This window comes from Microchirus variegatus (genome assembly GCF_963457635.1).
Source record: "Microchirus variegatus genome assembly, chromosome: 5".
In the NCBI taxonomy this organism is placed as follows: Eukaryota; Metazoa; Chordata; class Actinopteri; order Pleuronectiformes; family Soleidae; genus Microchirus; species Microchirus variegatus.
In genome coordinates, this window is record NC_139806.1 from 33,524,554 (window position 1) to 33,552,035 (window position 27,482).

The following is a 27,482-nucleotide window of genomic DNA, read 5'->3' on the forward strand; positions in this document are numbered from 1 at the left end:
CTGTGGCACATGTGCTCTTAAAGAAAACAGCCGAAGCTGACACCGGTTATTAATGGGGCAAATTATTATGTGCAAATATCCTAATTGGTGATCCACTGTGGCCTTGCAACCGCTTTGACTTTGTGGTGGCAGTGACATAACTGCGACAGCCTTAACAATTATTTTTCTTCAATTTCAAGACCTGAGTCAGTCTCATTTTACAACTCTTCTGATGGTGTATTGTGTAAACACTGATTTAATATTTTCCTCAATATTTTCCTCCAATTATGCATTATCTCATCCTCCCACAACCAACCGCTTAATCTGTAGTTTTAATGACCGGTTAACCATGTGCCTGCAAGCATTGATCTGCAACCTCCACATATATCTGACACAGCATGCCCATGTCCCATGCTCCACAAACACCGATGATATACTGCACAGCAGTATATCATTCAAACGAGTGTATATGACGCCTAAAACTTGAGATGAAATTTACTGCCGGGGATGGCAAATAACAGTCTTGTCTGAATGTGAGCATTATTGAAGCTTTGTCATTCCACTCCTTCTCTGACAAGATGTTACTTGAAGTATCTGTGTCTTCAAGGGGTTAGATGGGAAGCTCTCATTGGGCCCCAGAGCCCTGGGAGGACCTCATCTCTTAATCTGCAGCTGCCATTTCAAGAAAACCTTTAGCATACCTGAGCACGATGGGTGGCTGCTCTGTTAGAAATAAGGGGAAAACAGTTCCGGGGACTTTGTCATTGATGAGAAATAGGGGCAGAGAGAAGGATGAGCTGCTGTGAGTCAGAGGATGATGCTTTCAACGGGGTAATTGCTATTTGTCTCCGTGTTCTGTACTGTGTGATTACATACTCTGTGTTGTTCCATTGTTAAAACTCTGCAGTGAGAAAAAGTGATCTGGACATGGTACAGCTTGTCGAGAATATGCGTAATCATGTGAATAGGTGCATACCAGAGAACACGTCATTAGACTGCTGGCAGGGGCTAAGCTGTTACACAATTCAGTTCTATCAACTATCTTTTTATATAAAATCATCAATATAATAAAGATATATACAATAATCACAACCAAGACAGCTGGTATCACCACCCAGTGAATGTTTGCTGCTGCTGTTTCAATCTACACTGTTTTGCTCATGCTCAATTAAAACAAGGATCACTTCGTCCTTAAAGCCAAGCGAATATCAGTGAAGAAGTTCTGTCAATAAAAGAAAAAGAGGTAGGATCACAAGACTGGGACAGAAGGACAGATGAATGGATGCCCTGACAACATTATGTCCTCTGATGATTTCCTTATTATGTGTCAAAGCATTTCTGTTATCTATGGTGGTTTTCTAATTATGGCTGTCAAGAGCAAAATTTGCAAATATACCCATCTAATTACCATAAGCTCTCTTACAGAGAATAATGTGAAATGTACCATTTAATTATGGTGCCCAACAGTGTGATTTCAACCAACAAGCATGCAAACCTTTTTGCAGTGATTGACCAGGTGTGCAGGATCATGGTTTGAGAAGAGGACAATCCCCTTTAAAGGTACAATGTGTAGTATTTATGGGTTTATATAACCCAAAATCCACTTTTTTATACATATTATGTGCTCCTGCATTGTCTAGTCGCTGTATAATAGTTTTTGTTTCATTTTCGCAGTGTTTCAAAAAGTCATGTAAAATAACATGACCGCGAACCGCGGTTGCATAGCCACTGTTAGCAGCGGGACGCCATGTTTCTACCGGAGCCTGTAAGGACAAACGCGAGAGAACAAATCAACCGTCTCTTTACTTGTAGCAGGAAGTCCCGCCTCCACTCTCTCCGCTTCGTCTGCTACGGCCGCGGTAGCTCCGCCCTCTCCCTCGCCTCACGAACCTCATCTGCTGACACGGAGAAAGACGACGAGGACGACATTTGACCAGCTGAGGACACCGTAGCGCTCAGGGAAGGGAGGGGGTGAGCAGAGCAGCAGGTCTTTGTTGTAAATTTCAGCCTCTCCTCTAGATGGCACTATAAACTACTTATTTCCCCTTTAAGATGAATTTCTCTCAACCTCTTCTTCACGGTTGCCCCCGGTACCATGGGCAGCGTCACACGCAGCGACAAAAGCGTCATAAAACCATATCTAACTTTAACAAACACAGACATGCTGCATACCCACAGAAAGGTCAGAAACTCAGCTAAAATCTCATATAAACATTCTTATGTTCACCAAACACAGTTAAAACACGGATGGATCAAACCAGCAGGAGCTAAAAAAAAAACGTTACAGCGCACACATTGAAAAGTGGCACCGGAAAATCAGCGTGATTATGTAAACAAAAGAAACCACAGATTCCAGCCGTACCATTTTTATCACTCTATGACCAAGATTCACGGATCCAGTCCCAAAATAAGAGCAAAACAACCACTGACTTTCAAGAAATACAAGCAGAAATGTTGTCTTACCTTTGCTGTTTATCAAAAAGTTATTTCCACCGGAACAAAACCACTTCTAATGAAGAACTACACTTCCCAGCATGCTTTGGGGACAAATCCCGGTCTGATCGATAATTACAGAGCGACATTAGATCGTTCTGATTAGAGAAGGGCGGATGTCCGCACAAATGCGTCATATGCATTCAGGTTCTTCTGACTCGCTAATGTAGTGATTCACACGTATTTGGAGACCGGGGGCTGATTCTACCGCTTTAGAGGTTTAAAACGAACTGTCAATCACCCAAATTGACCAAGGTAAGCCAGAGCTATGGCGCTGCGTAACTGAAGACGCTGCAGAGTCACACAGAGTTGTTATTACGCACAGCTCTTTCACAAACACTAATATAGTCACACACACTTACCACCATACTCTCTTACACGTTATTACGGATGCAACAACATGATAGTGAATGTGTGAGAGAATGATATGATGATAATGGAACACTTTTTTTCACAAATCTGTCGTTACATTATGAGCTGTTATTACATTATGGATTGCTACACAGCTGGGCTCATAATGTAACAAATTGTAACATTATTACATTGTGCACAAAGACGTTATTACGTTGTGTGTTCATGATTTTAGCCGATTATTTAATCACAAACTTTTATTACATGTAATTTATTACACTGTGGGCCTCTATTACATCTACTAACTCAGTAATCAACAGTTCATTTTTGTAATTCTGCCTATTTATCTGTACATATTTTGCATCGACGCAAACAGTTGATGAATAATAAAGGCTGTATTTTGTAGATGTGATCACTAAATCTTCTGGGGTCTTTCTGCAAACTTATAAAAGTGATCCAGTTGCAACACGATGCTGCAAAAAATAACCTGTCGTCGTGGAAAGTTGATATAGTTGCCTCTCTGCCGGGCCTGCCCTCTGCCCTCTTCACTGACCGAGAAGTTAGTATTTGCCTCTCTGGCATTTTCCCCACTGGCATGGGATTCCACAGGGTGGAATGAATTATGATATGACACACTCCCGTCCTGTACTTCTGGGCAGGCCAAGGCGATCAAGATAAATCACCGAGATACCCCACAGGAGACATGCTAAGATCCCGCTAAGATCCTCCGACTGTGTACAAGGGAGGGGCTCAGGGAAACTATGTTAGACGACAGGATAATGTACTTAAATGAAAAGGGATTATACGCGGGGTAATTATCCATTATTCAGCTCCACTGCTGTCACATACCGTTTGGTCTTTTTGAGAGCGGGGGAAATTATGCGGAGGCTGCACAGTTAACCGTGAACATTTCAGGGCCATTGACTTGAAACTTCACAGTCTTTTTAATCAATAGCTCCCTTGTCTTTTCAGCAGCGCATGCATTTGGTGGGGGCATTAGCCGTGACGATGAGCTTAATCCCAAAGCCAGCAAACAGCAAGTATGATAACAACATGCCAGTCAACAAAACACTGACAGCCAATGGTCTGAATTGACCCCAACCCCCCCCCACCCTAACCCCATTTTCAGTGCCTAAGGAACCAAAACAATGAACACAGGAATAAAACATCAACCAAAATGGCTGATGTGTAAACTGTATTTAATCAACACATTCCGTGGGCCCTTTGAACAGGCCCTGACTGCCTGGTGAGCGGGACCACATCTGTTTGTGTACTGGGGCGGTGTTGGCCACAGCTCTGCCACACAAAAACCTTGGGCATATTTCAACTTTTTCAGTGCTGCAATTTGCACCCCGACTGCTCACCAAAAAGAGCATAAATACAGGCTGTGGAATGAGCGGGGGATCTGTTTTTCTCATCCCTCGCATTTGTCATTGAGGTTTCTGGGAACGGAAGGCCAGATTTCGGATACTAATTACCCGGTCAAACATGTTGGCATGGTGGCTGGCTTTCCTGGTTTGTGGCTTTTGCATAGATGCCCTGACTCCACAATGTGCAGCAAAACACCATCCAAGTGCTGTCTCTATGTCTACGTTGTAACTGTCATCCCATGAGAGGCTTATCCTAATGTGTTACAGAGACTGTTGGGATATGGCTTTTTTTTTTTTTTCCTCCTCTGGTATGCTAAGTTCGTGAAAAGCAGGGAGACCACAGCTGGTTAGGTTGCTAATTTAAAATCTTGAATCAAGCATTTGGGAAATGTGCTTGGAAAATATCCATACATAAAAACACTGTACCCTCTGACACAGTATTTCTATAACAGTACAAAACACTGGAAGATTTAAAGCAGTGTTTCTCAAATGGGGTTCTGATACAGTACAAGGGTCTGTGATAAGCTTCATTTATTAAAATGTTATTAGGGTGTCGCCTGCCTTTCACCTTATGTCAGCTGTGAAGGCTGTAGCTCCCCCCACAACCCTAAAGAGGATAAAGCAATTGAAAATTGATGGATATTATGCTATATATATATACGTATATACATATATACGTATATATATAGTCCTATATTTTTACTGTTATAACAAAAGGCTTCGAAGTACAGTACAGTACATACATTTTCATCATGTCATCTAATAAAGCTCAACTTTTCATCCAATTATTCCAAGGAAAATACACCAGGCAGTCCCTGGATTGTTTTTATTTTCCTCTGCTGAGGACAAAAAAACACTCTGATTTAATTTTAAAACTTACTGTCAATTTTAGAAACAATTTTACCTTTTACCCGATAAAAGTTGCACACAGATGGACAACAGCATATGAGCAACCAGCATGCGAGAACTGCACGTGTATGAGAAGACATTGTGGCAGAGTAACAGAGTTGTTTATCTTGTCACTCAATCCTCACACAGACTCGTGATTGCATGACTTTATGGCCATTTTATACTTATGTGATTACTTTTTTCCTTTTGTGTATGTTAGGGCTGAACGATTTTAGGAAACGATTGAATTGCGATTTTTCTGGCAGATATTGCGATTTCAATTTGATTCCCGATTTTCTGGGCACCGCCCCTGCGCCGTTCGACGCTCCTGTGCTCTACACTCCTCCGTCGCTCCGTATCCAATGCAGCCTGGATCATTTCGCTGGCTTTATCCCAACATCCAAATAATAATATTTATTTGGTAGGATCGAGTACAATCGCCGTGAAGTGAATGTCGCTTTGGGAGTTCATAATCTGCAGCTGTTTGCAGCCAAGTTTCGCTTTTGCGCAAAGAGACTTTCCAGCATTTAATAAGTGCTGTTCCGCCGTGTCCTCACATCTTGTTGGAACTGTTTTATTGGTGTTCCAAACTGATCTTGGACAGACTAAGCGGGTATAGACAGGCGCGCGCTGGCCCCAGTTTTTGCGTGCGTCATCACAAAATCGTTTCGGTGATTTTTGGTACATCCGTAAATGTATTTATTTTATTGGCAAGAACAATATAACTGTAATAACGACGTATTTGTGTGTGATTTGGGGTTCAATCGGCACCTGGCTCACCGATTACATGGGGGGCGCATTGCCCTTGTTCTTTCAGTAAAAAAAAAATCCTGCGGCTAAATTTGATCACACTGAACGAAGTTACTTTTTCTCTCTAAATTAGACGCTAAAAGTAGTATTTTCAGTACAGTATGTCCTCAGGACGCCCAGACGCCCCGGTGGCTAAAAGCATGGCTAAAAACCTGCGACTTTGATTATCACAGGATCAAGTTTTCTGAATCATATAAACTTTATTCCACTTCTCAAACATCACTGTGTTTGTATCCTATAATTTATATATTTAACTGAAATTTCCTATTCAAACAACCAATGATTTATTAAGGATTATCATGAAAATGTACAGGGTTACACACGAACAGTTGATGATGGCTGAGCGTGTGAACATATGGTCTTAAAAAATCTAACAAACAGTTCAACCCAGACCATGCAGCTATAGCAGCCATTGACAAAGTGCTGCCACCAGGCACTGTGCACCGCCGCCCTGCCCAATTTCCCTGCAACAATGACGTGCAGTAATTCGGTGAATTTGGCACGGGTTGTGGATCGAGGTCTTGATGAATTAGTGGGGACACTGTCAGAGTCGAATTCACATGAATGAAAAAACAAACTGGGTGCATCCTCACCACACAACCCCCCCACCATTCCATTCCTTGCTTTGCAGGTGACGAGGCTCTGCCTCTGCTATATATCACCTGATCTCGCTGAATTTAAAATGGACACACTTTTTTCACGTTAATTCCACAGAAAATAAATGAGTGTTTCTATTAAGGTCAAGTAAGAAAATAAGTTCAAGACCAAGATCCAACCTATTTGTCCACTGGAGAGTTAAAATCGACATAGTTTCACTTTAACAACCAATAATAAAGTTTGTCATCATACAGGATATTGTATAAAATTGCTGCCACAATTCTACTCAAGTGAAGCATCTGTATTGCTCTAACATCCTTAACTAGGGTTTCTTGTTCGACTAGACTCTTGGCAGAGCACTTCATTTTTGAGCGATGCTGGCACCAGAGAGTTTCCCAAGTCTCAAACCATTAAATGTAAGGAGAGGAGACAAAAAAAAAGGGGAAATGTAAACAGTCTGTTGTACTGCTGCTAAAATGTGGCCTGTCTCTCTTCGTCTCTGTGTGATTTCTGTTCTGTGTATCTTATCTGCTTCTGAGGTTTCTGAAGTAGACTTTGTTGCGTGAGCTAGAAACTGTTCCCAGCACTGGTGCTGACAACCACAGGAGGAGTCGTGGTGAATTCTCAGAGAGAACTAGGAATTAATACCCAGTGGCTGTTTGTCTCCACTGATCAAAAGTTTAGAAATTTAGAGTATTTTGTGGAAGTTTTGTGGAAGTGTGTTTACATGACATTAGAAAAAAATGATTTTGTGTTGGTCCACACTTTTAAAATACATTTAAACATGTTGATATTGTTCCGTCTAACTGAAATTTTACAAAGATTTCTCAAAGGCCGATGAACAAACCCAGATAATGTGACTGGGAGTTGAGCTACTACTGGATATTATGGCTGTAACGATACACAAACTCACGATTTTTGACCCACGGTTCGATACATTGCACAATTCTTTTTAAATTTAAAAAAACATTTTATTTAAACAACATTTACTTATATAGCAACTTAATGTAACAATTAATAACAATATTATTTTTGGAACACTGTGAACAGATTTGAACATAAATAAATATTAAATTACCAGATTTCTCTCTTTTCTGTAACAAAATAATACTGTTGAAAAATACAAAGTAAATGATCAATCAGACTGGGATTTGTCCCCAAAGCATGCTGGGAAGTGTAGTTCTTCATAAGAAGCAGTTTTGTTCCAGTGGAAATAACTTGTTTTGATAAAGACAACATTTCCGCTTGTATTTCTTGAAAGTCAGTTGTTGTTTTGCTCTTATTTTGGGGCTGGATCCGTGAAACTTGGTCGTAGAGCGATAAAAATGTTACCGCTGGAATCTGTGAATTCTCCGCTGTTTACATAATCACGCTGACGCTCCGGCGCCGCTTTTAAACGTGTGCTGGAATGTTTTTTTTCACCTCCTGCTGGTTTGATCCATCAGTGTTTTAACTGTGTTTGGTGAACATAAGAGTTTCTGACCTTTCTGTGGGTATGCAGCATGTCTCTGTTTGTTAAAGTTAGACATGGTTTTATGATGTTGTTGCGATTCTGTTTTTTCACGCCACGAGACAGGTTCGTGGCTCTGAGTATCGCGATTTCGATTTCGATACGCATATCGTTACAGCCCTACTGGATATAATATGTTCAGTTGAACCAGAGTCAGGTCAAGCTGGCCTGGGCGTTCTTTGCATTCCAAACAGTTCCCACCCATTGTTAAAACTGGAAATAATAGATGAAGCCAGTACACAGAAGAATAAGAAAAACAATTTAGGACTGAAATGGAGACAAATGGCATCCTCTGTCAGTTTAAGGAATTAAGACTTAGCTGAGAATGGAAACAACAGTTAGCTCTTCTTGGTGTCCAGATGAATTGTTTTTGCCATATTAGTGAGGATTTCCTCAAACTGTTCCTGTGCTTTCACAGTCACAAGGAAAAACGTTCTGATAGCATACTCAGCTTGACATGTAAGCTTTGATCCACCAAAACCCCATTTTCAAGTCCAAATGAATGTTATTGAGTTTTGGTTTCAAAAGAATGTGGTTAGTAGACAGACCGCTGTAAATACTGCTCCACTATTAGTGTAAATTTGTGTAATGTTTATTAATGCACATAGTGAACAGTGCAAAACATTTTAAAAAATCAGTTGAAAAGTTGTTTTAATATCTAATATGGTGCTCCATTGTACTCTACTCTAAACTCAACATTATTTTAAACTCTTCACCCTGCTTACTTGCTTTAGAAACTTTTAAAATGCAGTGGATTAGTGGATTTGAATATTGGAACCTAATAATACTTACCCATGCATGGCATGAAGCGGGTGTGGTTCATAATGGTACCGCCCTTCGTGGTGTCTCATGTCGATTGGGATGGGAGTGTGAAATGGAGGGAAGAGGTGGTGGGCACCTGTGAACGCAAAGTAGAGAGTGAACAGTGAGACTGAGAGAAACACAGTGAGTGACCAGAGGTCTGAAAATCAAATGGGAGCCACATGAGCTTCAAGTCTGTTTCTTCAATGCTTGCTTTCTCTTCCCACACAAAGCTTGACCTCTTGTTGAGACAAACAGCCACAAACTCGAGCAGGAATAAAAAAAAAGAGCTGCTGGATGTTCTCTATTGTCCTGTTGTCTGCTGTGTCAGGTTCAATGTCGTCATTTGTCGTCATTGCCAAGTAGAACAGCCCTCTCTCTCTCCAAGCTGCCCTGTGATTGGCCAGGTCAAATCTACTTCTGCATTGTATCAATTGATTTACTCACGTCAGCGTCTCCGCCGATGTCGTTGGTTAGCAGCTGACAGTCGTAAAAACTGAAAAATAGCCCAGGCGACAGACATAACTTGTGAGGACGGCATTTTTGGATTGTCACATCAACAAGCATCGCATCGGCTTGTTGACGTAGCAGTCCGCGAGCGTCAAGTCCGGACGACGTGATGACGTAGTGGAGGTGTGTCTCATTTCTTAGGGGAACGTTCGTACCCCTAGCACCCTCAACTCTGTTTTGAGGGCCAAGGGGAACTCCGACAAAGGGGTAGGGGGAAGGGAGAGGGCTAAAGGCCACATTATACTTCTCCGACTGCGTATGCGTTATCCGTCTGCGTCACCACGGAGACGCCTCGAGCATTTATACTTCTGCGTCGTGGTGACGGACACTCGCTGCAATTTCCCGCCCGATCAGTAGGGGTCGCTGCGCAAGGTTGTTGTGCTTCTGGCTACAGTGAGCAATGGCGTCCGAGAAAGAAAGAGAGCGAAAGACTGTTGTTGTTGAAAAAGTGGCCGTTTCTCACTTTTCTGTGTCACGGAACGCAGTTTTAGGATAATTTGAGGCGAGAAATTGGCCATTTAGGGTCTAAACATGTGCTGTGTGTGTTAAGATATGACGTATTTATAGTTCGGCAGCGGCGTTATCGGCGGGGATCAGCTCCGCCTCTGTCAGGACGCCCGGAGCGCACTGAGAGCCGGCACAGAGCAGCTTAGCTCAGCCTGTCCTGAGGACCAATCGCAGCTCTTGCCGTCTCCGTAGTCCCTTGACGGAGTGACGGACACTTAAAAAATATTCCGTGCACCCGGAGACGACGCAGAGGCTCTTCGACAGTCTCTGCGTCGACGCAGAGTCTCTACGTAGCCTACGCAGAGCACTTTACGCAGAAGTATAAATTGGGCTTAAGGGGTGGAATTGGGATTCAGCCTAACTGTTCTGTCCAGAAACTATGCTGTCCTCACTTATGAAGCCCGTCTTTGTCGTTGTATGATCTCCTTGTCCATTGCTTTTCAATGGAGGTGCACCAGCCAGCATAAGCAGAGGGCACCTCTCAGGAAAAACTTGTGAAACAAAGCATGAACCGCTTTTCCCAGCTCTCACCGCCTCTCACTCATTCACTCTCTGTCTAGCTTTGGCTTTGTAACGCGTAAGTTGACTCGGAATTGGCCGTCTGTCTCACTCACAAAAGCCACGGAGGTTCCACTGCAACAAAGCGGCGTAGAATCTCGATCGAGACACAAAGCTGTCGGCGCTCGGCTCTCAAAGACTAGGAGACGTGGGAGTGTGGGGCGGCACACAGCATTTTACAACTCACTTTGGTTTAAGAGCGGTTTCCTTTTCTCTGTCTCCTCTCTGGAATCACTAAATTCATGGAATGGGCCTGTAACTTTTCTTTCCCAAAAAACGAACACCTGCATCAGATTAGATCTGCATGTTAGTCTGCAGTTAAAAAAAAGGAGTGATCACACCTTGGAGAGCTGTTGCACCGAGTGGATTGACATGAATCACGGCTCCAACGCGAGATATGTCAATTGAAAAAAAAAAAGGAGAGGATTATCAAACTCTTTAAAGAGGGAAAATCATCACACAGTGTTGCAAAAGATGTTGGTTGTTCACAGTTAGCTGTGTCTAAAATCTGGACCAAGTACAAACAACATGGGAAGGTTATTAAAGGCAAGCATGCTGGTAGACCAAGGAAAAAGCAACTGTTACCGACTACCACCATTTTCTTGGTTTCTTTTAGAGTTTCTTAAAGCCAGAAAGTTGCCATTTTAAATGACTTTAGTTGTGTGCCATGTCTGTGATCTGCTTTTTCTTTATGAAATTAAACAACTGAATGAACATCCTCCAAGACTGGTGATCCCATAATTTTTGCCAGGAGTTGTATATTTAAACCCCCATCCTTAATATCGTATTTGATGATGATGTTAAGATTCTAGAAGAATTGTTGCATCATATTTTCTCATAAAGCTCAATTCTAATTCTCCTTCTAAGCTCAACTAGTATGTTGTCCATGACGGTCGCCTTTATTACTTTTACAGACTCTGTCCAATTTTCTCTTAGAACAAACATTTTAGTTTTAAATCTATTGACACAAAATCATACTTAAATAAACATCATTATTGTGCTTCACTATGATGATCAGCTGATGTTTCTTCACGAACAGTTTCCACATCAGTCAGATGGTTTAACAGTTGTCCAGTGCCTTCAGGGCAGCTCTCCTCTCCCAGTCATGTGTAATCCCATCAGAATTAACAAAGAACATCACGATGATTGCCTCAATCACAGTAACAAAAGCCCCACTCAGCTCTAAAGTCACTATAATGTCTGTATTTGTAAATGGCATCAGCTAAAACAACACTCAGCTTTCTGTCGTCACCTACAGGCACAGAATCCTGTTTCACCTTGTTTTCATGGCGCCGCTTACAGCGAAGGAAGGAAGGGATAACCCTGAGGCACGTTTGAGGGGGGTGTTAAATTTTTTTTTTTTTTTTTTAACTTTCTAAGTAAGTTAAGTATGATTGCTGTGACTGTATAAATGTTTAAATGCTATATATGTACTATATATTTTTCAAAATCAACTCCAAGCACATATATACATATATATACACATATATATCTACAAACACATGACCCACATTGGCCCATAAAAAACCCCCAAAACAACAAAAAAAAAACAAAAGAACATATTGGTCAACCAATAGTCCAGTCTGAGGCAGAGCCTTGTTTAAACTAATATAAATGTAAATATGAATAATAAATAATAACTCTCACACTTGGATGATCTACTCTCACTTTCACCTTTAACATTGCTGGTGTCTCTGCTCACAGGTCATCCCAACCAAAGAATCTCTCTCTCTCTCTCTCTCACTCTGTAACTTTTGGTTTATATGCTGCATCATTTAATGTGAAACTAAAGTGATAAAGACATTTTGCAAAATATCAACTCAAATGTAGTTATTGCTTTATCAAGATGGAATAATGTGATTACATTTTAAGGCCAGATCCCCCACCCCAACTAAACAGATGTTTTTTTTCCACACAGTTGGACATAAGATGTCACTTGATTGGTCCCCTCCTGGTCAAGCTTTGTATGGGAAGAGAAAGCAAGCGTTGAAGAAACACCGGTCGCAAGGGAGTCCCCGGACTGTACCATATACCAACTCAAACTGTTCCACTCAGTGGAAACAAAATTAAAGGTGCCATATGTAAGAATGTGGCCAAATTCAAAATACCTTTTAGAGGTCTTTTAGGTTTCTTTTTCTGACGTAACTGGCAACCCGTGGTTGCTCGGCAGCTGAGACTCTATTGACTGCAATGATTGGTAGACGGCGGTAGGTGGCGCCACATGCCAAAACATGATTTCAAAACATAAACATGATTTGCAGTCTGCAAAATATATATTTTTAATGCAAATATTGTTGTTGTTGAGTTCAGTTTGTTATATGGTGACATAATTAGGAGGATTTTATGGCCAGTTGTTTTAGATTTAAACCATAATGCACCTTTAAGTTATTTTTCCAGCAATCCAGCTTTAAACTCACAAACAAAAATATTATTCTCTTTTTTGTCTTTGCATTGCTGTAGGTCTTGCATTCCCTTTGATTAACTACTTTTCCATAAGCTTTTACCAGCCATAATGGCTTTTATTGTATTGATTTCTATTTTTTTTCCTGAGAGACACCTGGCTTATACTTTGCGTAACAAACACAAACTTTTTTTGTTTGAAGTTCAGTAAAAGTGGTGACAAAACAAATGACACCAAGTCCCCAAGAGGCTGATTCCCCAGTTGCAGCTGCTGGATATGGGGGTGATAAGGGCAGGACAGGCCCTTCCATCAACCAGACAGCTGTATTGTTTCCTAGGCTGTGGGAACAACTACCAAAGGTACATGACTAAGAAAATTCACTCACACACACACACTTCTATTTCTTGATCTGTTGTCTGCGTTTTCCCTTTGGGTGTGTTGGCACGAAGGCTTACTCTATCCTTGGTGTAATATATGGAAGAAAAATGAGCTGACAACTGCAAAACTCGAACAAAGTAGTACTGCAGATAAAATGGTTACTTAAATAACTTTACTTTGTAAAATCCAATAATGGCAGAATTCTGCAGTTTGATATTCAATGAATAATTATATCACCTCAACACTACTTTAAATAACATGCCTTCACCAATACTGCCTGTAGGGTATTTATATAGGGAGAGTTTGGGATTTTTGGGGTTTTATCGGATGAGGATAGGTTGTTGTGAGCTCAGTTAAAATTCATGGCTGTGATCCTGCAAACTGACAAGACTGATTTTAGCCACTTAACATGAGGCTCCCCTATTATAATATAGGTTAGCTTAAGTGTATGTAACCACTGGAATTAGTTTAATTCACTCTTAGACAGCCATTTCTGACTGGAAACTTAAAGGGATAGTTCGGAATTTTGGACATAAGACCTATTTTCCAACTCAGCCGGTGTGATGGAGACGTCTGGAGACGTTTTCAAGAAATTTCATTCAGTCCTTCTAGTTGCCGAGTTCGCTGATGCTATGGCTAGCGCGAGTCAATGATACAAGTTAGCATGGCATTAAAAACACTCATACCGACTCCACAGTGCACCCGAGGCAAATCGATTGTAACGGCAGACTATTGATGTACATATCTGTGTTGATAGAATAATATTTGAAACAAAACTAACGTCGCATCGCATGAATTTTTGAGGGACTACTTTCTCAGCACTATACTTCCGGCAGCGGAATCAGTCCGCCGCTGCCGGAAGTATGAAGCGCTGCTGCTGCTGCTGAGACATAAATCCTTCAAATTGCAAGATTGGTTTTATTTCAAACATTCTATCAACACAGATATGTTCATCTATAGTCTGCCGTTACAATCGATTTGCCTCGGGCGCACTGTGGAGTCGGTACGAGTGTTTTTAATGCCATGCTAACTTGTATCATTGACTTGCGCTAGCCATAGCATCAGCGAACTCGGCAACTAGAAGAACTGAATGAAATTTCTTGAAAACGTCTCCAGACGTCTCCATCACACCGGCTGAGTTGGAAAATAGGTCTTATGTCCAAAATTCCGAACTATCACTTTAAGTTTGAGATGTAAACCACTCACTCTCCTGCAATCCAGTGACCAAAAGATGTTATATGTGTGTACCTCGTAACACGTCTACTGCTTCCTCCATCAGTAAGTGATACTTTCCGACTTCTGTTTCATAGATTTAAACAAACTTACTGGGAAGCATTTGAGCAATAAGTCCCATATCCAGCAAAGTAAAACTGTTGCTTTTGTCAATGGACTTTAGTGCAGGGTGTAAGTGGTTTATAAAGCAACGTAAACAACAGTTTCCTCTTGGAATAGGCTGTTAAGAAGATAGCATACACTCAAACTGACATTGATTTTATAAAATGTGTGTTTCTGTTGTTCCTGGTAAACATCATCAAAAGACCCCACTTCAAAATTCCCAAATTCACACTTGGTGCTTGAAATTGCAAGGCAAGTGTCCTGATTTCTGTAACACCTACTGTGTAGAAAGCTGGATACAGAGTTCTCTGGGAACGATGTCAGCTGTTACAAAAAGGTTCTTTGTATTGTTGTGTTTTTACTTTGAGGATCTACTTTTGTAAACCGTGGCAGAGGCTCAAAATTCAGGCAGTCGTTCAACAGTGTGCACTGAGGGGCTTTTGTGTTGGGGGGTAATCTTATATCATGAATCAGCCCAACCCACGCGAACCTTTGAGTGGTGATCGTTTTTTTTGTGTGCGCACCATATCTGTTTCTGATCTCCCAAAAACGTGTTTGTTTAAAAAACCGAACATGGAACATAGACAAAGATGTTATCTTTGCCCCTTAGAACCCATAATCAGGCTCCAGACGTGAAAAACATCCTACCAAGCAGCAGTGAGAGTCCCACATCTTGTCTTTTTTTTTTTTTCTTTGTTTGCATCTAAAAGCCCAGGTTTGATCTTTTGCTAAAGACAATGCCAGGTGTTCAAATGTTAACAGAGGTCCCATCGAAGCCTCGTGACTTCAGAGCGAAGAAGATGGAAAAGTACTCGTTATCTCATTATGTCCAAATGAAGCCCCGGATCAGGACCACGGTGAAGTGGAGAGTGAAGTGGACTCATGTCTTTGAGGAAGTACTCAATGACAATAATGATGCCCTGAGAGGCCGGGCTACGAATCATTTTCAGGGGGAAAAAAAGCTTTTTGTCGTATTGAGAGAGAGCGAGAGGGAGTGCAGAGGAATGGTGGAGGTAGGGGTGCTCCATTCAGACAGGAAATTCCAGCAGAAAAAGTTGGCCGGCGTCCTAACTACACAGCAGTGTGCCAACGGCTATACACAAACGCTCACGAGCATGCTAATACTCTCGCACATTCACCGTTACACATAAACAGACACCGATTTGTTCTGCAGCTCCCTCTCAGGCAAGTTGGTCGAGAGAGACAAACGCTAACATATTAACTTTGAGATTGAAAAAAAAAAAAAAAAAAAAAAAAAAAGAAAAGAGTCTCTGAATGTGTTCTCATCATGCTTGCAAAGTCACAACATGGCGAGTATCACGCCTGGGGGGTTAATAAAATGTGTATGTTTAGCCTAATCCTGGAGAATCCTGCAGTACAAACACACACACACACACACACACACACACACACACACACACACACACAACAGAGAATCTGCAGGTTTAGTTTGCAAGATGTCGCTTCCTCTCGGGGCGAATGTGTGAGCAAGTGATGGCGACAGAGGGATTAGAGGCTTAGAGAAGAGCACGGAAAAAAACACTATACCATCTATGAAAGACAGTTTTAACAGCATGGTTCTTTACTTTTAACAGCCCCGGGAAGGGTTAAATGATACCTTTTCATTGATAGGGGGATTTTGGGCACAGAGGCCAACGGTTTCCGTAATGACAAGAGCTTGTTTGAACAGAAATTCATTAGTCCCCGTGCACTTGTGCAAAGTTTGCATGATGATGAGCACATGAAACGTTTGCTCCCTATCACAGCTGTTTCACACTTGATGCCATGTTATTTGTATTTCAAATATAATCTACATCAGATGTCTATGACAGTTGGTGCAGCTGAATGGGCTGGTATACTCTTATAAAGCTGTTTTCAGGCATGAAATTATGTACAATTTCTGACATTACCCAAAAATTTGACAATATCCAGAGTGACTTTAAAGGATATTTGCAGACTGTCTGTACATGTTCCGAAATACTGTATCGTGACTTCAGTGCATGACTAAAAACTTAAATACACAGTGACTAATTTTACAATTGACCTGGCAAAATAAGATCTGCTATGGAAGTGTTCACTTTACTACTACTAAAATGTGTGACAGATTCCCATTATTAAAGCACAGTGACTGCAAGTGTTAACTATATACCGCACCTCCATGGTTTTAACTGCCACTAAACGATGTACTATGTGCCAACCTAAATACAGTATGACAACGTCACCATAGCCAGCTGCCAGATTATTACGCTTGCACTTACTTTCAGCACCAATGACAGCACCAATTGCTTTCTCGTACACACACACTGCTCTTTCTCCCTCTATGAGGCAGTAGTATTACAGTTTTTCTCAATTGTTTACACACAAATACTGGTACTTGAGACACAATGACAACAACAGGTAACTCATGCACCAACTCCCTGAAACAAATCGGCTAAACTACAAGCACAATTCCTGCTTTACAATCAAATTGCAGTTCTAAAACACACTTTTCAAAAAACTACATACAATTCTCTGCATTTGGCACAATTTTCATGAAGAAAATCTCATCATTCAAAATTCTAAAGTTAATTTCCCTACTATGCAAACTGACTCATCACATGGTTTACAATCTGCAATCAGTGCGTTAGCATAAAAGGGTTCTGTTTTGTATGTGGACCACTGTATGTGCAACTTTGTGTTGGTTGGGATGGACACTGTGTACATTGTTTTGGTGGGAAATAAATAGGAATAAAAATATATTTGTTACTGTGTATTTGTGTGTTTTGAGTATAAAAACAATCCATCCATTATCTATTCATATGATGGTTTGTGTGTCATTTGAAAACAAAATACCATTTTGAAAAGAAATAACATTGTTTTGAATGTAAAGTTTCATTTTGCAGGAGAATTGAGGGGTTTTGCCCATTGTGTGTGAGTGTTTTTTGGATTTGTGTGTAGAGTTCTGAGAGCATGAGGCATGCTTTCAGAAAATGTGTGTAAACAATCTGAGGAAAACTGTAACAACCATTCTGAGAAATCCTAGTACAAGCGGACAGCTGCCCATTCTTCCTTCCACACCTGGTATGAAGCAGAGTTTTTATAGCCAACCTGCACTGCACTCCCAAACACACACACATATACAGTATATATGTGTGTGTTATTGCAAATTCTGTGCAATAAGAATTTGATGGCTGTTTATCCTTTTAATGTAGTACGCTGCAACTGAAAACCCACCTCACGTTAACTAGGGTCACTTTTTCTTTTTAATGTCCTTGACCAATACTCTGGTTGTTGTTGTTGTTGTTGTTGTTGTTGTTGTTATTGTTCTTCGTTGTTAGCTGTATGCACTTTCAAGGTGAAGTCAAGTAAATCTCGTTGTACAACTTGTATAATGACAATAAAGGCATTCTATTCTATTCTATTCTATATGTATACATATGCAGAATAACTGCAGCATATGAAAATATCACTTGTCATCATTTCATACCCGAATAAAAACACCACAGTAACTCCACCGCGCTAATCTGTTCGCTAAACTCAAGCCAACAATCTCTACAAGGAGACCTCGGATTTCTCTGAAACAGTTGCGCACAATGTCCTCACCTGAGCCAGTAACTCCAGATTTAACACCAGATTTAAAGGGAATGCATTTTTCTATTTGAAAAAGAGGCATATATGCCATCCAGAATTGGCCACATATTCTCTACAAATACTCCAAACATTATGTGAAATGTTTATTTTAAGTGCACACCAAATAATGCGTCCTAGTATTTCAGTCAAGTCATTTAAGAACGCCTCTCTTTTGGGAGCCCTTTCACCTCCGACACACAGCTGATGCCGAAGCTGTCCCGTTCACACAAAGGGCTTCTTCAGCGTTCTTCCTCAGCGCAGTGTCTCATCACTCCCGCTCCCTGACTCATAAAAATAGAGCTTTTTTTCTAGAAAGGAAATATGTGAAAGGCAGAGGAAATACCCACACAGCTCACAGTGCGTGGGATAGCATACATCAATCTAGAAGCTGTCTCTGCTGGGGGTCACCATAAGGTGAGGCACCCCCCCCCGCAGATGTCAGTATAGACTCTTCTTCAGGGACCTTTTAAAAATAATTCATGTTTAAAATAACCTAAAGTGGTAAAAATGTTTATATCCATCAACAGTTTTATTAAATAAACTCATGGTATCCATTTGTTTCAAGGGTGAGATCAATAGCAGTATTTCTTTCTCCTTTCTCTTTCGTATGTATGTTTGCATTACACAGCTCATTTGTATTTTTAAAATTCTGCTGACAAATGAGAATAAAACACACACGTACACACACTATCAGGGGCATTTTATGCCAACACACTATACTATACTTAAACGCCTTGACCGCGTCGCCTACGCCTGCATAAAGACTGAAAAACACGCGTGCATGCAGACGCGCGTATTGCGGGTACACCAAATAATGAAGGGTGAAAATAGTGATGCGTCAGTTTGCATAGTAGGGATATTAACTTTAGAATTTTGAATGACAGCGTGTACCTTGTGAAAACAAGAGATTTTCTTCATGAAATGTGTGCAAAATGCAGAGAATTGTGTGTAGTGTTTTGAAAAAAAGTGTGTTTTAGAACCGCAGTTTGAGTGTCAAGCAGGAATTGTGCTTGTAGTTTAGCAGAGTTGGTTCAGGGGGGTTGGTGCATGAGTTACCTGCTGTTGTCATTGTGTCTCAAGTACCAGTATTTGTGTGTAAACAATGGAGAAAAACTGTAACAAGTATAAAAAATCTAAAATAAGAAGATATTTATTACACAGAACAGTTATGTTTAGACTACTTAATGCTATTTACACGCGCACATTAGAGGTTTGATGTCATCGCATAGGCGCTGTACGCTCGTTTTTTTTTGTATAGTGTGCTGCCTAATAACACACACACACACACACACACACACACACACACACACACACACACACACACACACACACACACACACACACACACACACACACACACACACAGCAGGGTATTATAAGCCCCCTCCTTCTCTTGGCCTCTTTCTTCGGGGCAGCATTAAGCATGGAAACCATCTCACTGTGGGAATTAGTTTAACAGCACTAACAAGAAACAGCTGTGAGGCAGGTCCATGGGCCTCGGACCAACTGTACGGATTCTTTGTCTCAGGTTTTCTCTTTCTCTCTCTCTCTATAAGAAAGCACTGCTCGTTCTCTTGTGTGAAGGAACCGTGTCACGATTCCTCTCTCAGACCAACTGTCAACTTTGCCCAAAATCTCTTATACAGACCCTTGCAAAACTGCTGTTCCCCACCTGTCCACCAGATGCCCTCACACTTCCCCCACCTGTTTCCGTCACCAGGTGCCAACTTTTATCTGTTCTCCCATTTACCTTCTTCAATCAGGTTGGTCATGTTTTCTGTGTGTAATCATTGTTCTATTCCAGTTTCCAGTGTTTCAGTGTTTCTGTTGCTTGACGACCTCTGTTTTTATTTCATTTACAAATTAGGTGACTCAAATATGTCTGTGCTTGGGTCCTCCTGCCAACATCAGTTCCCATGAGCCATGTCATCCTCATTTTAGGTCCAGGTTTTCCATTAAATAATAGTGGGTTTTGCAGAGTTATTAGAAGGTAAATTAAATTCATTAAATCTTAGCATTCACAACCCTTATATCGCACATTAAATATAATGTGTTTTTTTAAACTAAAGGTTAATTGTCATGTTTCAGGCAGATTTCATAGTTTTCAAATGGGAAACTTGAAAGCGAGTCGTCTTTCAACTCAAAGGTTGTGGTCCTGGCTCTGCTAGTCTACAAGCTGATGTGTCCTTGGGCAAGACCCTTAACCCCATGTTGCTGTGCCGGCAGCGGGTATGAAAGATAAGTGATAGAAAAACGTATGAAAGTGTGAGTGAATGGATGTGAATGGGTGAATGGGAACTGTAGTGTAAAGCATGCAGCTTTGAGTGGTCATCAAGACTGGAAAAGTGCTATATACTGTAAGTACAAAACCATTTACCATCTGTCAAACTCGCCCATCAAAGGTTATCCTGCATATCAAGTCAAGGCATATCAATTCCAGATAATGAATTGATGCAGAGCTAGTGAACACATTCGGATACACTGGGTGGCGCTAATCACCTCTACGTTGGTTTAGATCATTGGTTCTCAAAGTGCATTTAAATTTTTTCCCCAAAAACTGTAAAATTTTGAACGACATAGTATAATATGACGTTTTTGTCTAATTTTGGACCAAATTTTTTTGGAAAAAAATTGTAAAATTTGGGACAGCATATGTCATTTTTCTCAAATGTTGGACCAAATTTTTTTTTGAAAAAAAATGTCAAATTTGGGACGACATTGTACAACGTTTTTGTCAAATTTTTGACCAAAAACTTTTTCCCAAAAAATTTTTAAAATTTTGAAAGACAGTATAGTATGACGTTTTTGTCAAATTTTGGACCAAACTTTTTTGAAAAAAATTGTCAAATTTGGGACACCTGTACAACGTTTTTGTCAAATTTTGGACCAAAAACTTTTTCCCCCAAAAATTGTAAAATTTTGAAAGACATAGTATAGTATGACGTTTTTGTCAAATTTTGGACCAATTTTTTTTTGAAAAAAATGGTCAAATTTGGGACGACATAGTATTGTACAACGTTTTTGTCAAATTTTGGACCTAATTTGGGACGGCATATGTAATTTTTGTCAAATTTTGGACCAAATTTTATTTTGAATTTTTTTTTCAAATTTGGGACAACATAGTATTGTACAACGTTTTTGTCAAATTTTGGACCTAATTTGGGAACGGCATATGTAATTTTTGTCAAATTTTGGACCAAATTTTATTTTGAATTTTTTTTTCAAATTTGGGACGACATAGTATTGTACAACGTTTTTGTCAAATTTTGGACCAAAAACTTTTTCCCCCAAAAATGTTAAAATTTTTAACGACATAGTATAGTATGACGTTAGTGTCAAATTTTGGACCAAAATTTGTTCTTCAAAAACAACGTAGTATACTATACTATACTATACTATACTACTATACTATACTACTATACTACGTGGACAACGTAGTATAGTATGTCGGTTTTGTCAAATTTTGGACGCCATAGTTATTACAAATGGGATTTCTTTCAGTTTTTTCCCTTTGGCGGCCCTCAGTCCAATGTTCCTAATTGGCCCTCAGGTATCACAACTTTGAGAACCCCTGGTTTAGATAATCTATCAAACAAGTGTTGTGATCTGTGTATGTGTGTTCGTGCGACATCAGTGAGTGAAACAGGAAGTGTGTGTGTTGTGTTGTTGTTATGTTGTACAGCCGTGGCCAGATTCTGTCACGCTGCATACTGTTGCTTGGTTAAGTTTCCCCGCTTCCAGAGAGAGTCTCATCGTAACCAGAGCGGCTCCTCACCCTGCAGTACTGATAAAGTGCCGTGTTCAACGCAGACGGAGTCCCGTAGTTGTTGTGCTGTTGCTGACCGAGCTAATCCAAGTTAAGGAGTTTGCCGTCCCTTTACTACGGTTCGGAGAACTGCCGGCGTTAGTTTCTTTACTTTACAGGTTTAAACAAACCCAGTAGACAATAGACACATGGTGCAGGGAACATTAGAAGCCAAAGGTGGTTTATGGAGAAACCATCTTTAAATAAAAATATCAATAGTCATACTTCGAGTACCGAAACAGCAAAGCAAAACAGATGTAGAATAAGCTTTTACAAGGTATAATTCATTACAGCCAGAGATCCACTAAGTGTCACAAATCTCTCTTGATTAGAGACCTTTGCACATTTTGATTGCAGTGATCTAAGTATGAGATGGTCCTCTTCATGTGGAAGTTAAACACACACTGGTTTTAACCACAAGCCACTGCTAATGAATGCTGAGCAACCCTACTAGAGCAGCTGATCTCCAGTGAGTACCTTGCTCAAAACCACAACAGTAGTAACTGTTTAAAGAGAATGAACACTTAGCCATAGCTTTACCCTGAAGGTCTACAGACTTAAACTGGCAAACTTCTGCTAATTGGTATTTATGACCTCATGAGCACTCCGTGTTTCACATTGTCATATATATATGTGATGTTTGAAGCAGGCAACGGCATCAACCCCTGAGCTGTAAGCGCAAAAAGGGGACTGCACACTGAGGGTCGTGCTCTCCAATGTTTGGAGTAAAGCCCAGGAGTCAATTGGCACTGCTCCAGTTAGATTTATTCACACAATCCTTGAAGCAAACTCAACAGCATAGCAAACACTGTCAGTGTGTGGAGAGAGAGGGGCCTGCTGGCATCCACGCCGTCTCCACACCGCCATGGTGACGAGAGGTCACATTTGTTTAGGGGCAGGACAAACACTTCACATGGGGCCATTCACACTTTCTACATCCCTGTACACGCTTACGTATTAATATTACACCACTGTGGATTTAAAACTTAAAGGTACAATATGTAGTGTTTATGGGTTTATATAACCCAAAATCCACTTTTTTATACATATTATGTGCTCCTGCATTGTCTAGTCGCTGTATAATAGTTTTTGTTTCATTTTCGCAGTGTTTCAAAAAGTCATGTAAAATAACATGACCGCGAACCGCAGTTGCATAGCCACTGTTAGCAGCGAGACGCCATGTTTCTACCGGAGCCTGTAAGGATAAACGCAAGAGAACCAATCAAGCGTCTCTTTACTTGTAGCAGGAAGTCCCGCCTCCACTCTCTCCGCTTCGTCTTCTACGGCCGCGGTAGCTCCGCCCTCTCCCTCGCCTCACGAAACCTCATCTGCTGACACGGAGAAAGACGACGAGGATGACATTTGACCGGCTGAGGATACCGTAGCGCTCAGGGAAGGGAGGGGGTGAGCAGAGGAGCAGTTCTTTGTTGTAAATTTCAGCCTCTCCTCTAGATGGCACTATAAACTACTTATTTCCCCTTTAAAAAAACACAATGCATTTTCTTCACTGTTTGATATTAGGGAAATATAATCTGATCAAAACTGATTATATTGTATGATTTTACTGATTGTATGGTATTTAGTATGTAAATGGTTTGGCTCCCCCCCCCCGTTATGTGACTTTTCGTACCTGGTAAATTCCATTAGGTCCTGAATATCCTCTGCAGTAGATTGTTCTTTAACACTTTACCACACTGCACTTGGTGCACACAGTTTCTGGTAACTTACAAAAAAAAGCACGCCCACTTTCTTGCATTGAAGCAAAACACACTAGAGAGTGCAGTGTTAGAGAAGCTCTGACGGGAGTAAAAACTTAACCTTGATGATGTCATTGTGACGTTATTTAAGTCATCTGGACTTGGACATGGTACATTTACAAACAGAAAGCCTACGTTACCAACTGAGACAAGAGGTTGAAATGCATGTGCAACAAAGATTTGGGGGAAGTAATTAATCATACTGTCAGTGAAGTGTTGCTTCTTGCAACAATGATGATAACCTTGACTTTTTCCAAGGGACTAAATTAAGACACCCTCACTTAGGAGGGAGTTCCATGTGCTATCTCAGAACATAGGGAAGGCACAATTTAGTGGGGACATTCTGAAACAATTACAGTGTGGACTCGTGCCAAACTCCAGGCTCCAGACCAAATCCAGGGTAAAGACTTACTGTATATTCTTATCTTGAATCCATCCAAGGAGGAGTGGAAAAAAAACCTGATTAATTTCCTTCACGGTATATTTCCAAAGCTGAGTTCTATTTATTAAAAGTAGGAAATATTGTTCTATACCTCCCCGAGTCCCCAAAGGCAGATTAAAGCTCAGTAGAAAATAAACATATGACGACAGATTGCATTATATAATTATTTCACTATTTGTTTTGGATTTCCCTTAAGTAGAAACAAAGAAACAAAAAAACATCTGGTGCATTAGGTTAACGATGGGCCCTGCTTGAGTTTCTATATTGTGGCTTTTGTTTTGCAAGAGCTTGATTAAAAAGCATTTTCCTTGTGGTTTTTCTTCGAAGACCCCATCTGAGAGCGCACTGAAGTTTTAACTATTCCTGCCTGGCTCTTAATAATAATCATCCACATGTGGCACAGTTGTGATCTTCATCAACCACCTCTTGTTGAGAGGGGGTGTCACATGCTGCCACTGTGTTATTCTTAGTCTTCTCTTGATATGCACCACATTAAGTGCTCACAGTGAATGCCATGTGAGGTTGCAAGGTATGCGGTTGTTTAGGAGGGCGGGAGGTGTTAGATCCAACTTTCCAGTGTTGGATAATTTTTTTTTTTTAGAAAACAGAATGAATAATATTACACACCCACTTCACATCTCGGTTGAGTCATCAGAATTTCAAGTTACTTAAAACATTTTGCTGGAAAAATCTTTTCCTAAGGGACATGGTGAATGATTACGGAAGCGTATTGCATTCACTTGAAGAAAAAAAAAAACTCCTGTTTTTCTCAGTAATTAATTTTCGGTTTGATTTTTGGAATAATTTTTTTTCTGTTTTTCTGACTAATTTTTTTTTCCCAGTTTTTCGGAGTAATTTTTTTTTCTGTTTTTCTGAGTATTTTTTTTTTCTGTTTTTCTGAGTATTTTTTTTTTCTGTTTTTCTGAGTATTTTTTTTTTCTGTTTTTCTGAGTAATTTTTTTTCTGTTTTTCGGAGTATTTTTTTTTTCTGTTTTTCTGAGTAATTTTTTTTCTGTTTTTCGGAGTAATTTTTTTTTCCCAGTTTTTCGGAGTAATTTTTTTTTCTGTTTTTCTGAGTATTTTTTTTTTCTGTTTTTCTGAGTAATTTTTTTTCTGTTTTTCTGAGTATTTTTTTTTTCTGTTTTTCTGAGTAATTTTTTTTCTGTTTTTCGGAGTAATTTTTTTTATAACAACATGGGTGGGTTGTTTAGTTTAATCAAGTTTTACTTTGATCTGGGTTTAAGACACTGGGAGATAGTCCTGTCTTTAAGTCAGATAGATGGTATTATCATTAGTTTGTCGACTTAACGCAGGCACCTGAGGACTTGCGGTTGTTCAGAAGGAAAGCCCATTCAGATCTGCTAGACATAGCAATGTTTCTCCAGGATCAGTTGGACAGATATGGCATGCTCCACAAGATGATGCATTTGAAATGCATTCAGGCCGGCTACGTGGTGACTCAAGAGACGATCAGGAGACTGCTGAAAATATTGGATGCACACGGTGTGCAGCTGAGGCGCCGGAATCGCCTTCGGCGGCGTATGTACCATAGCAAGAGTTTCTGAAAAAAATTACTCTGAAAAACAGGGGAATAAAAATTTGCACGAAAAACAGAAAAAAAAATTACTCTGAAAAACAGAAAAAAATTACTCAGAAAAACAGATTTTTTTTTTTTTTTTAAATCAAACCGAAAATTAATTACTGAGAAAAACAGGAGTTTTTTGTTTTTTTTCAAGTGAATGCAATACGCTTCCGTAAATGATGTCACCCAACCTTGAATTATTATCTATATCTACATTAGTACATTAGTCTGATACAGTCATTTACCTAATTTAAACAACTTAGCTGTTAACAAGATTGTATTATGCTGATGCATTTGCCACCTAGCTGCAGTATAACCAGGCATTCCATAAACATAATTGTCCAAACATCACGTCTGGCAAGGATGCCGACCTGGCCAACTTCAGAAGGGAACCAATCATAAATCCCTGGTACGCTAGAGGCAGGCTTATACTTCTCCGACTGTGTAATGCGTTATCCAACTGCGTCACCACGGAGACGCCTCGAGCCTTTATACTTCTGCGTCGTGGTGACGGACACGTGCTGCAATTTCCCGCCTGATCAGTAGGAGTCGCTGCGCAAGGTTGTTGTGCTTCTGGCTACAGTGAGCAATGGCGTCCGAGAAAGAAAGAGAGAGAAAGACTGTTGTTGTTGAAACAGTGGCCGTTTCTCACTTTTCTGTGTGACGGAACGCAGTTTTAAGATAATTTGAGGCGAGAAATTGGCCATTTAGAGTCTAAACATGTGCTGTGTGTGTTAAGATATGACGTATTTATAGTTTGGCAGCGGCGTTATCGGCGGGGATCAGCCCCGCTTCTGTGGACGCTCGGTGCTCACTGTGAGCCGGCACAGAGCAGCTTAGCTCGGCCTGTCCTGAGGACCAATCGCAGCTCTTGCCGTCTCCGTTGTCCCTTGACGGAGTGACGGACACTTAAAAAATATTTCGTGCAGTCGGAGACGACGCAGAGGCTCTTTGACAGGCTCTGTGTCGACGTAGAGGACTCTGCGTAACCTACTCAGAGCACTTTACGCAGGAGTATAAATTGGGCTATAGCGTAATGGCGACAGAGAAGCGAGAAGTGGCATCCAACATGGCAGCCAGCGGAGAGCAGCTGTCTTTCAATTAGTTTTCATCGCTCCAAGTGACCTGTTCCATCGAGCTCCCCCGGTCAAAAGTAGTTAGATTCTCATCGTTCCTACAAAACGACAACATGCATGTTTGTTGACGTGTTTTTAATTGCTCTGCACACGTCATCTGGATCATTGGTCCGATTGGTTGTAGGTCTATCCATTTGCGTACAGAGGTATTTGGATCTCCGTCTGTTGGTCACAATTCCTGAAAGTAGGAGGTGACTACACCCTCCAGACTCATACTCAAAATGAGATTGAGATGCAGTCTGACGTTAGCAAGGATGAGGTTTTTCTGTTCCTCATTAAAAAATAAAGCAAAGGCAGGAGCTTGACATCCATTGTTATCCAGTTGTGTATATTTGATCAGTGCAACTGCCCAATTCTTCCACGAGAAGTGGCTGTGCCTTTTGCAAGACATTTAAATGCGTTCAGCCCGTGGGCTTTTCTATAATCAGCCCGCATGTCTGTAGCAACCATTTGGACTTTATGGCTCTGAAGGCAAAAGAAGAAGAAATACTGTGGAGGCATACAGAAAAGACAGGGAAGCCATACAACACGAAACGATGAGATGTTGCGAGACGCTAAGCGGTGACGAATGAGGGTAGGCTAATGGTTGCTATCGCTAACTTTCTTTTTTCAAAATTTTTTTTTTTTAAACACCACAAAACTGCATACATATTTTCTGGATGT

At 40.6% G+C, this 27,482-nt stretch overlaps 1 protein-coding gene across 1 annotated transcript in view; it reads right to left on the reverse strand.

Moving 5' to 3' along the window:
- gli2a (GLI family zinc finger 2a) overlaps window positions 1-27,482 on the reverse strand; it is a gene marked incomplete at both ends in the record, with an annotated part of 80,310 nt that overhangs the window by 36,503 nt on the left and 16,325 nt on the right. Inside the window, one exon of the mRNA XM_083890586.1 lies at window positions 8,791-8,896. Coding sequence (XP_083746712.1) covers window positions 8,791-8,896 — 106 coding nt within the window. The remainder of the gene's footprint in view (window positions 1-8,790; window positions 8,897-27,482) is intronic.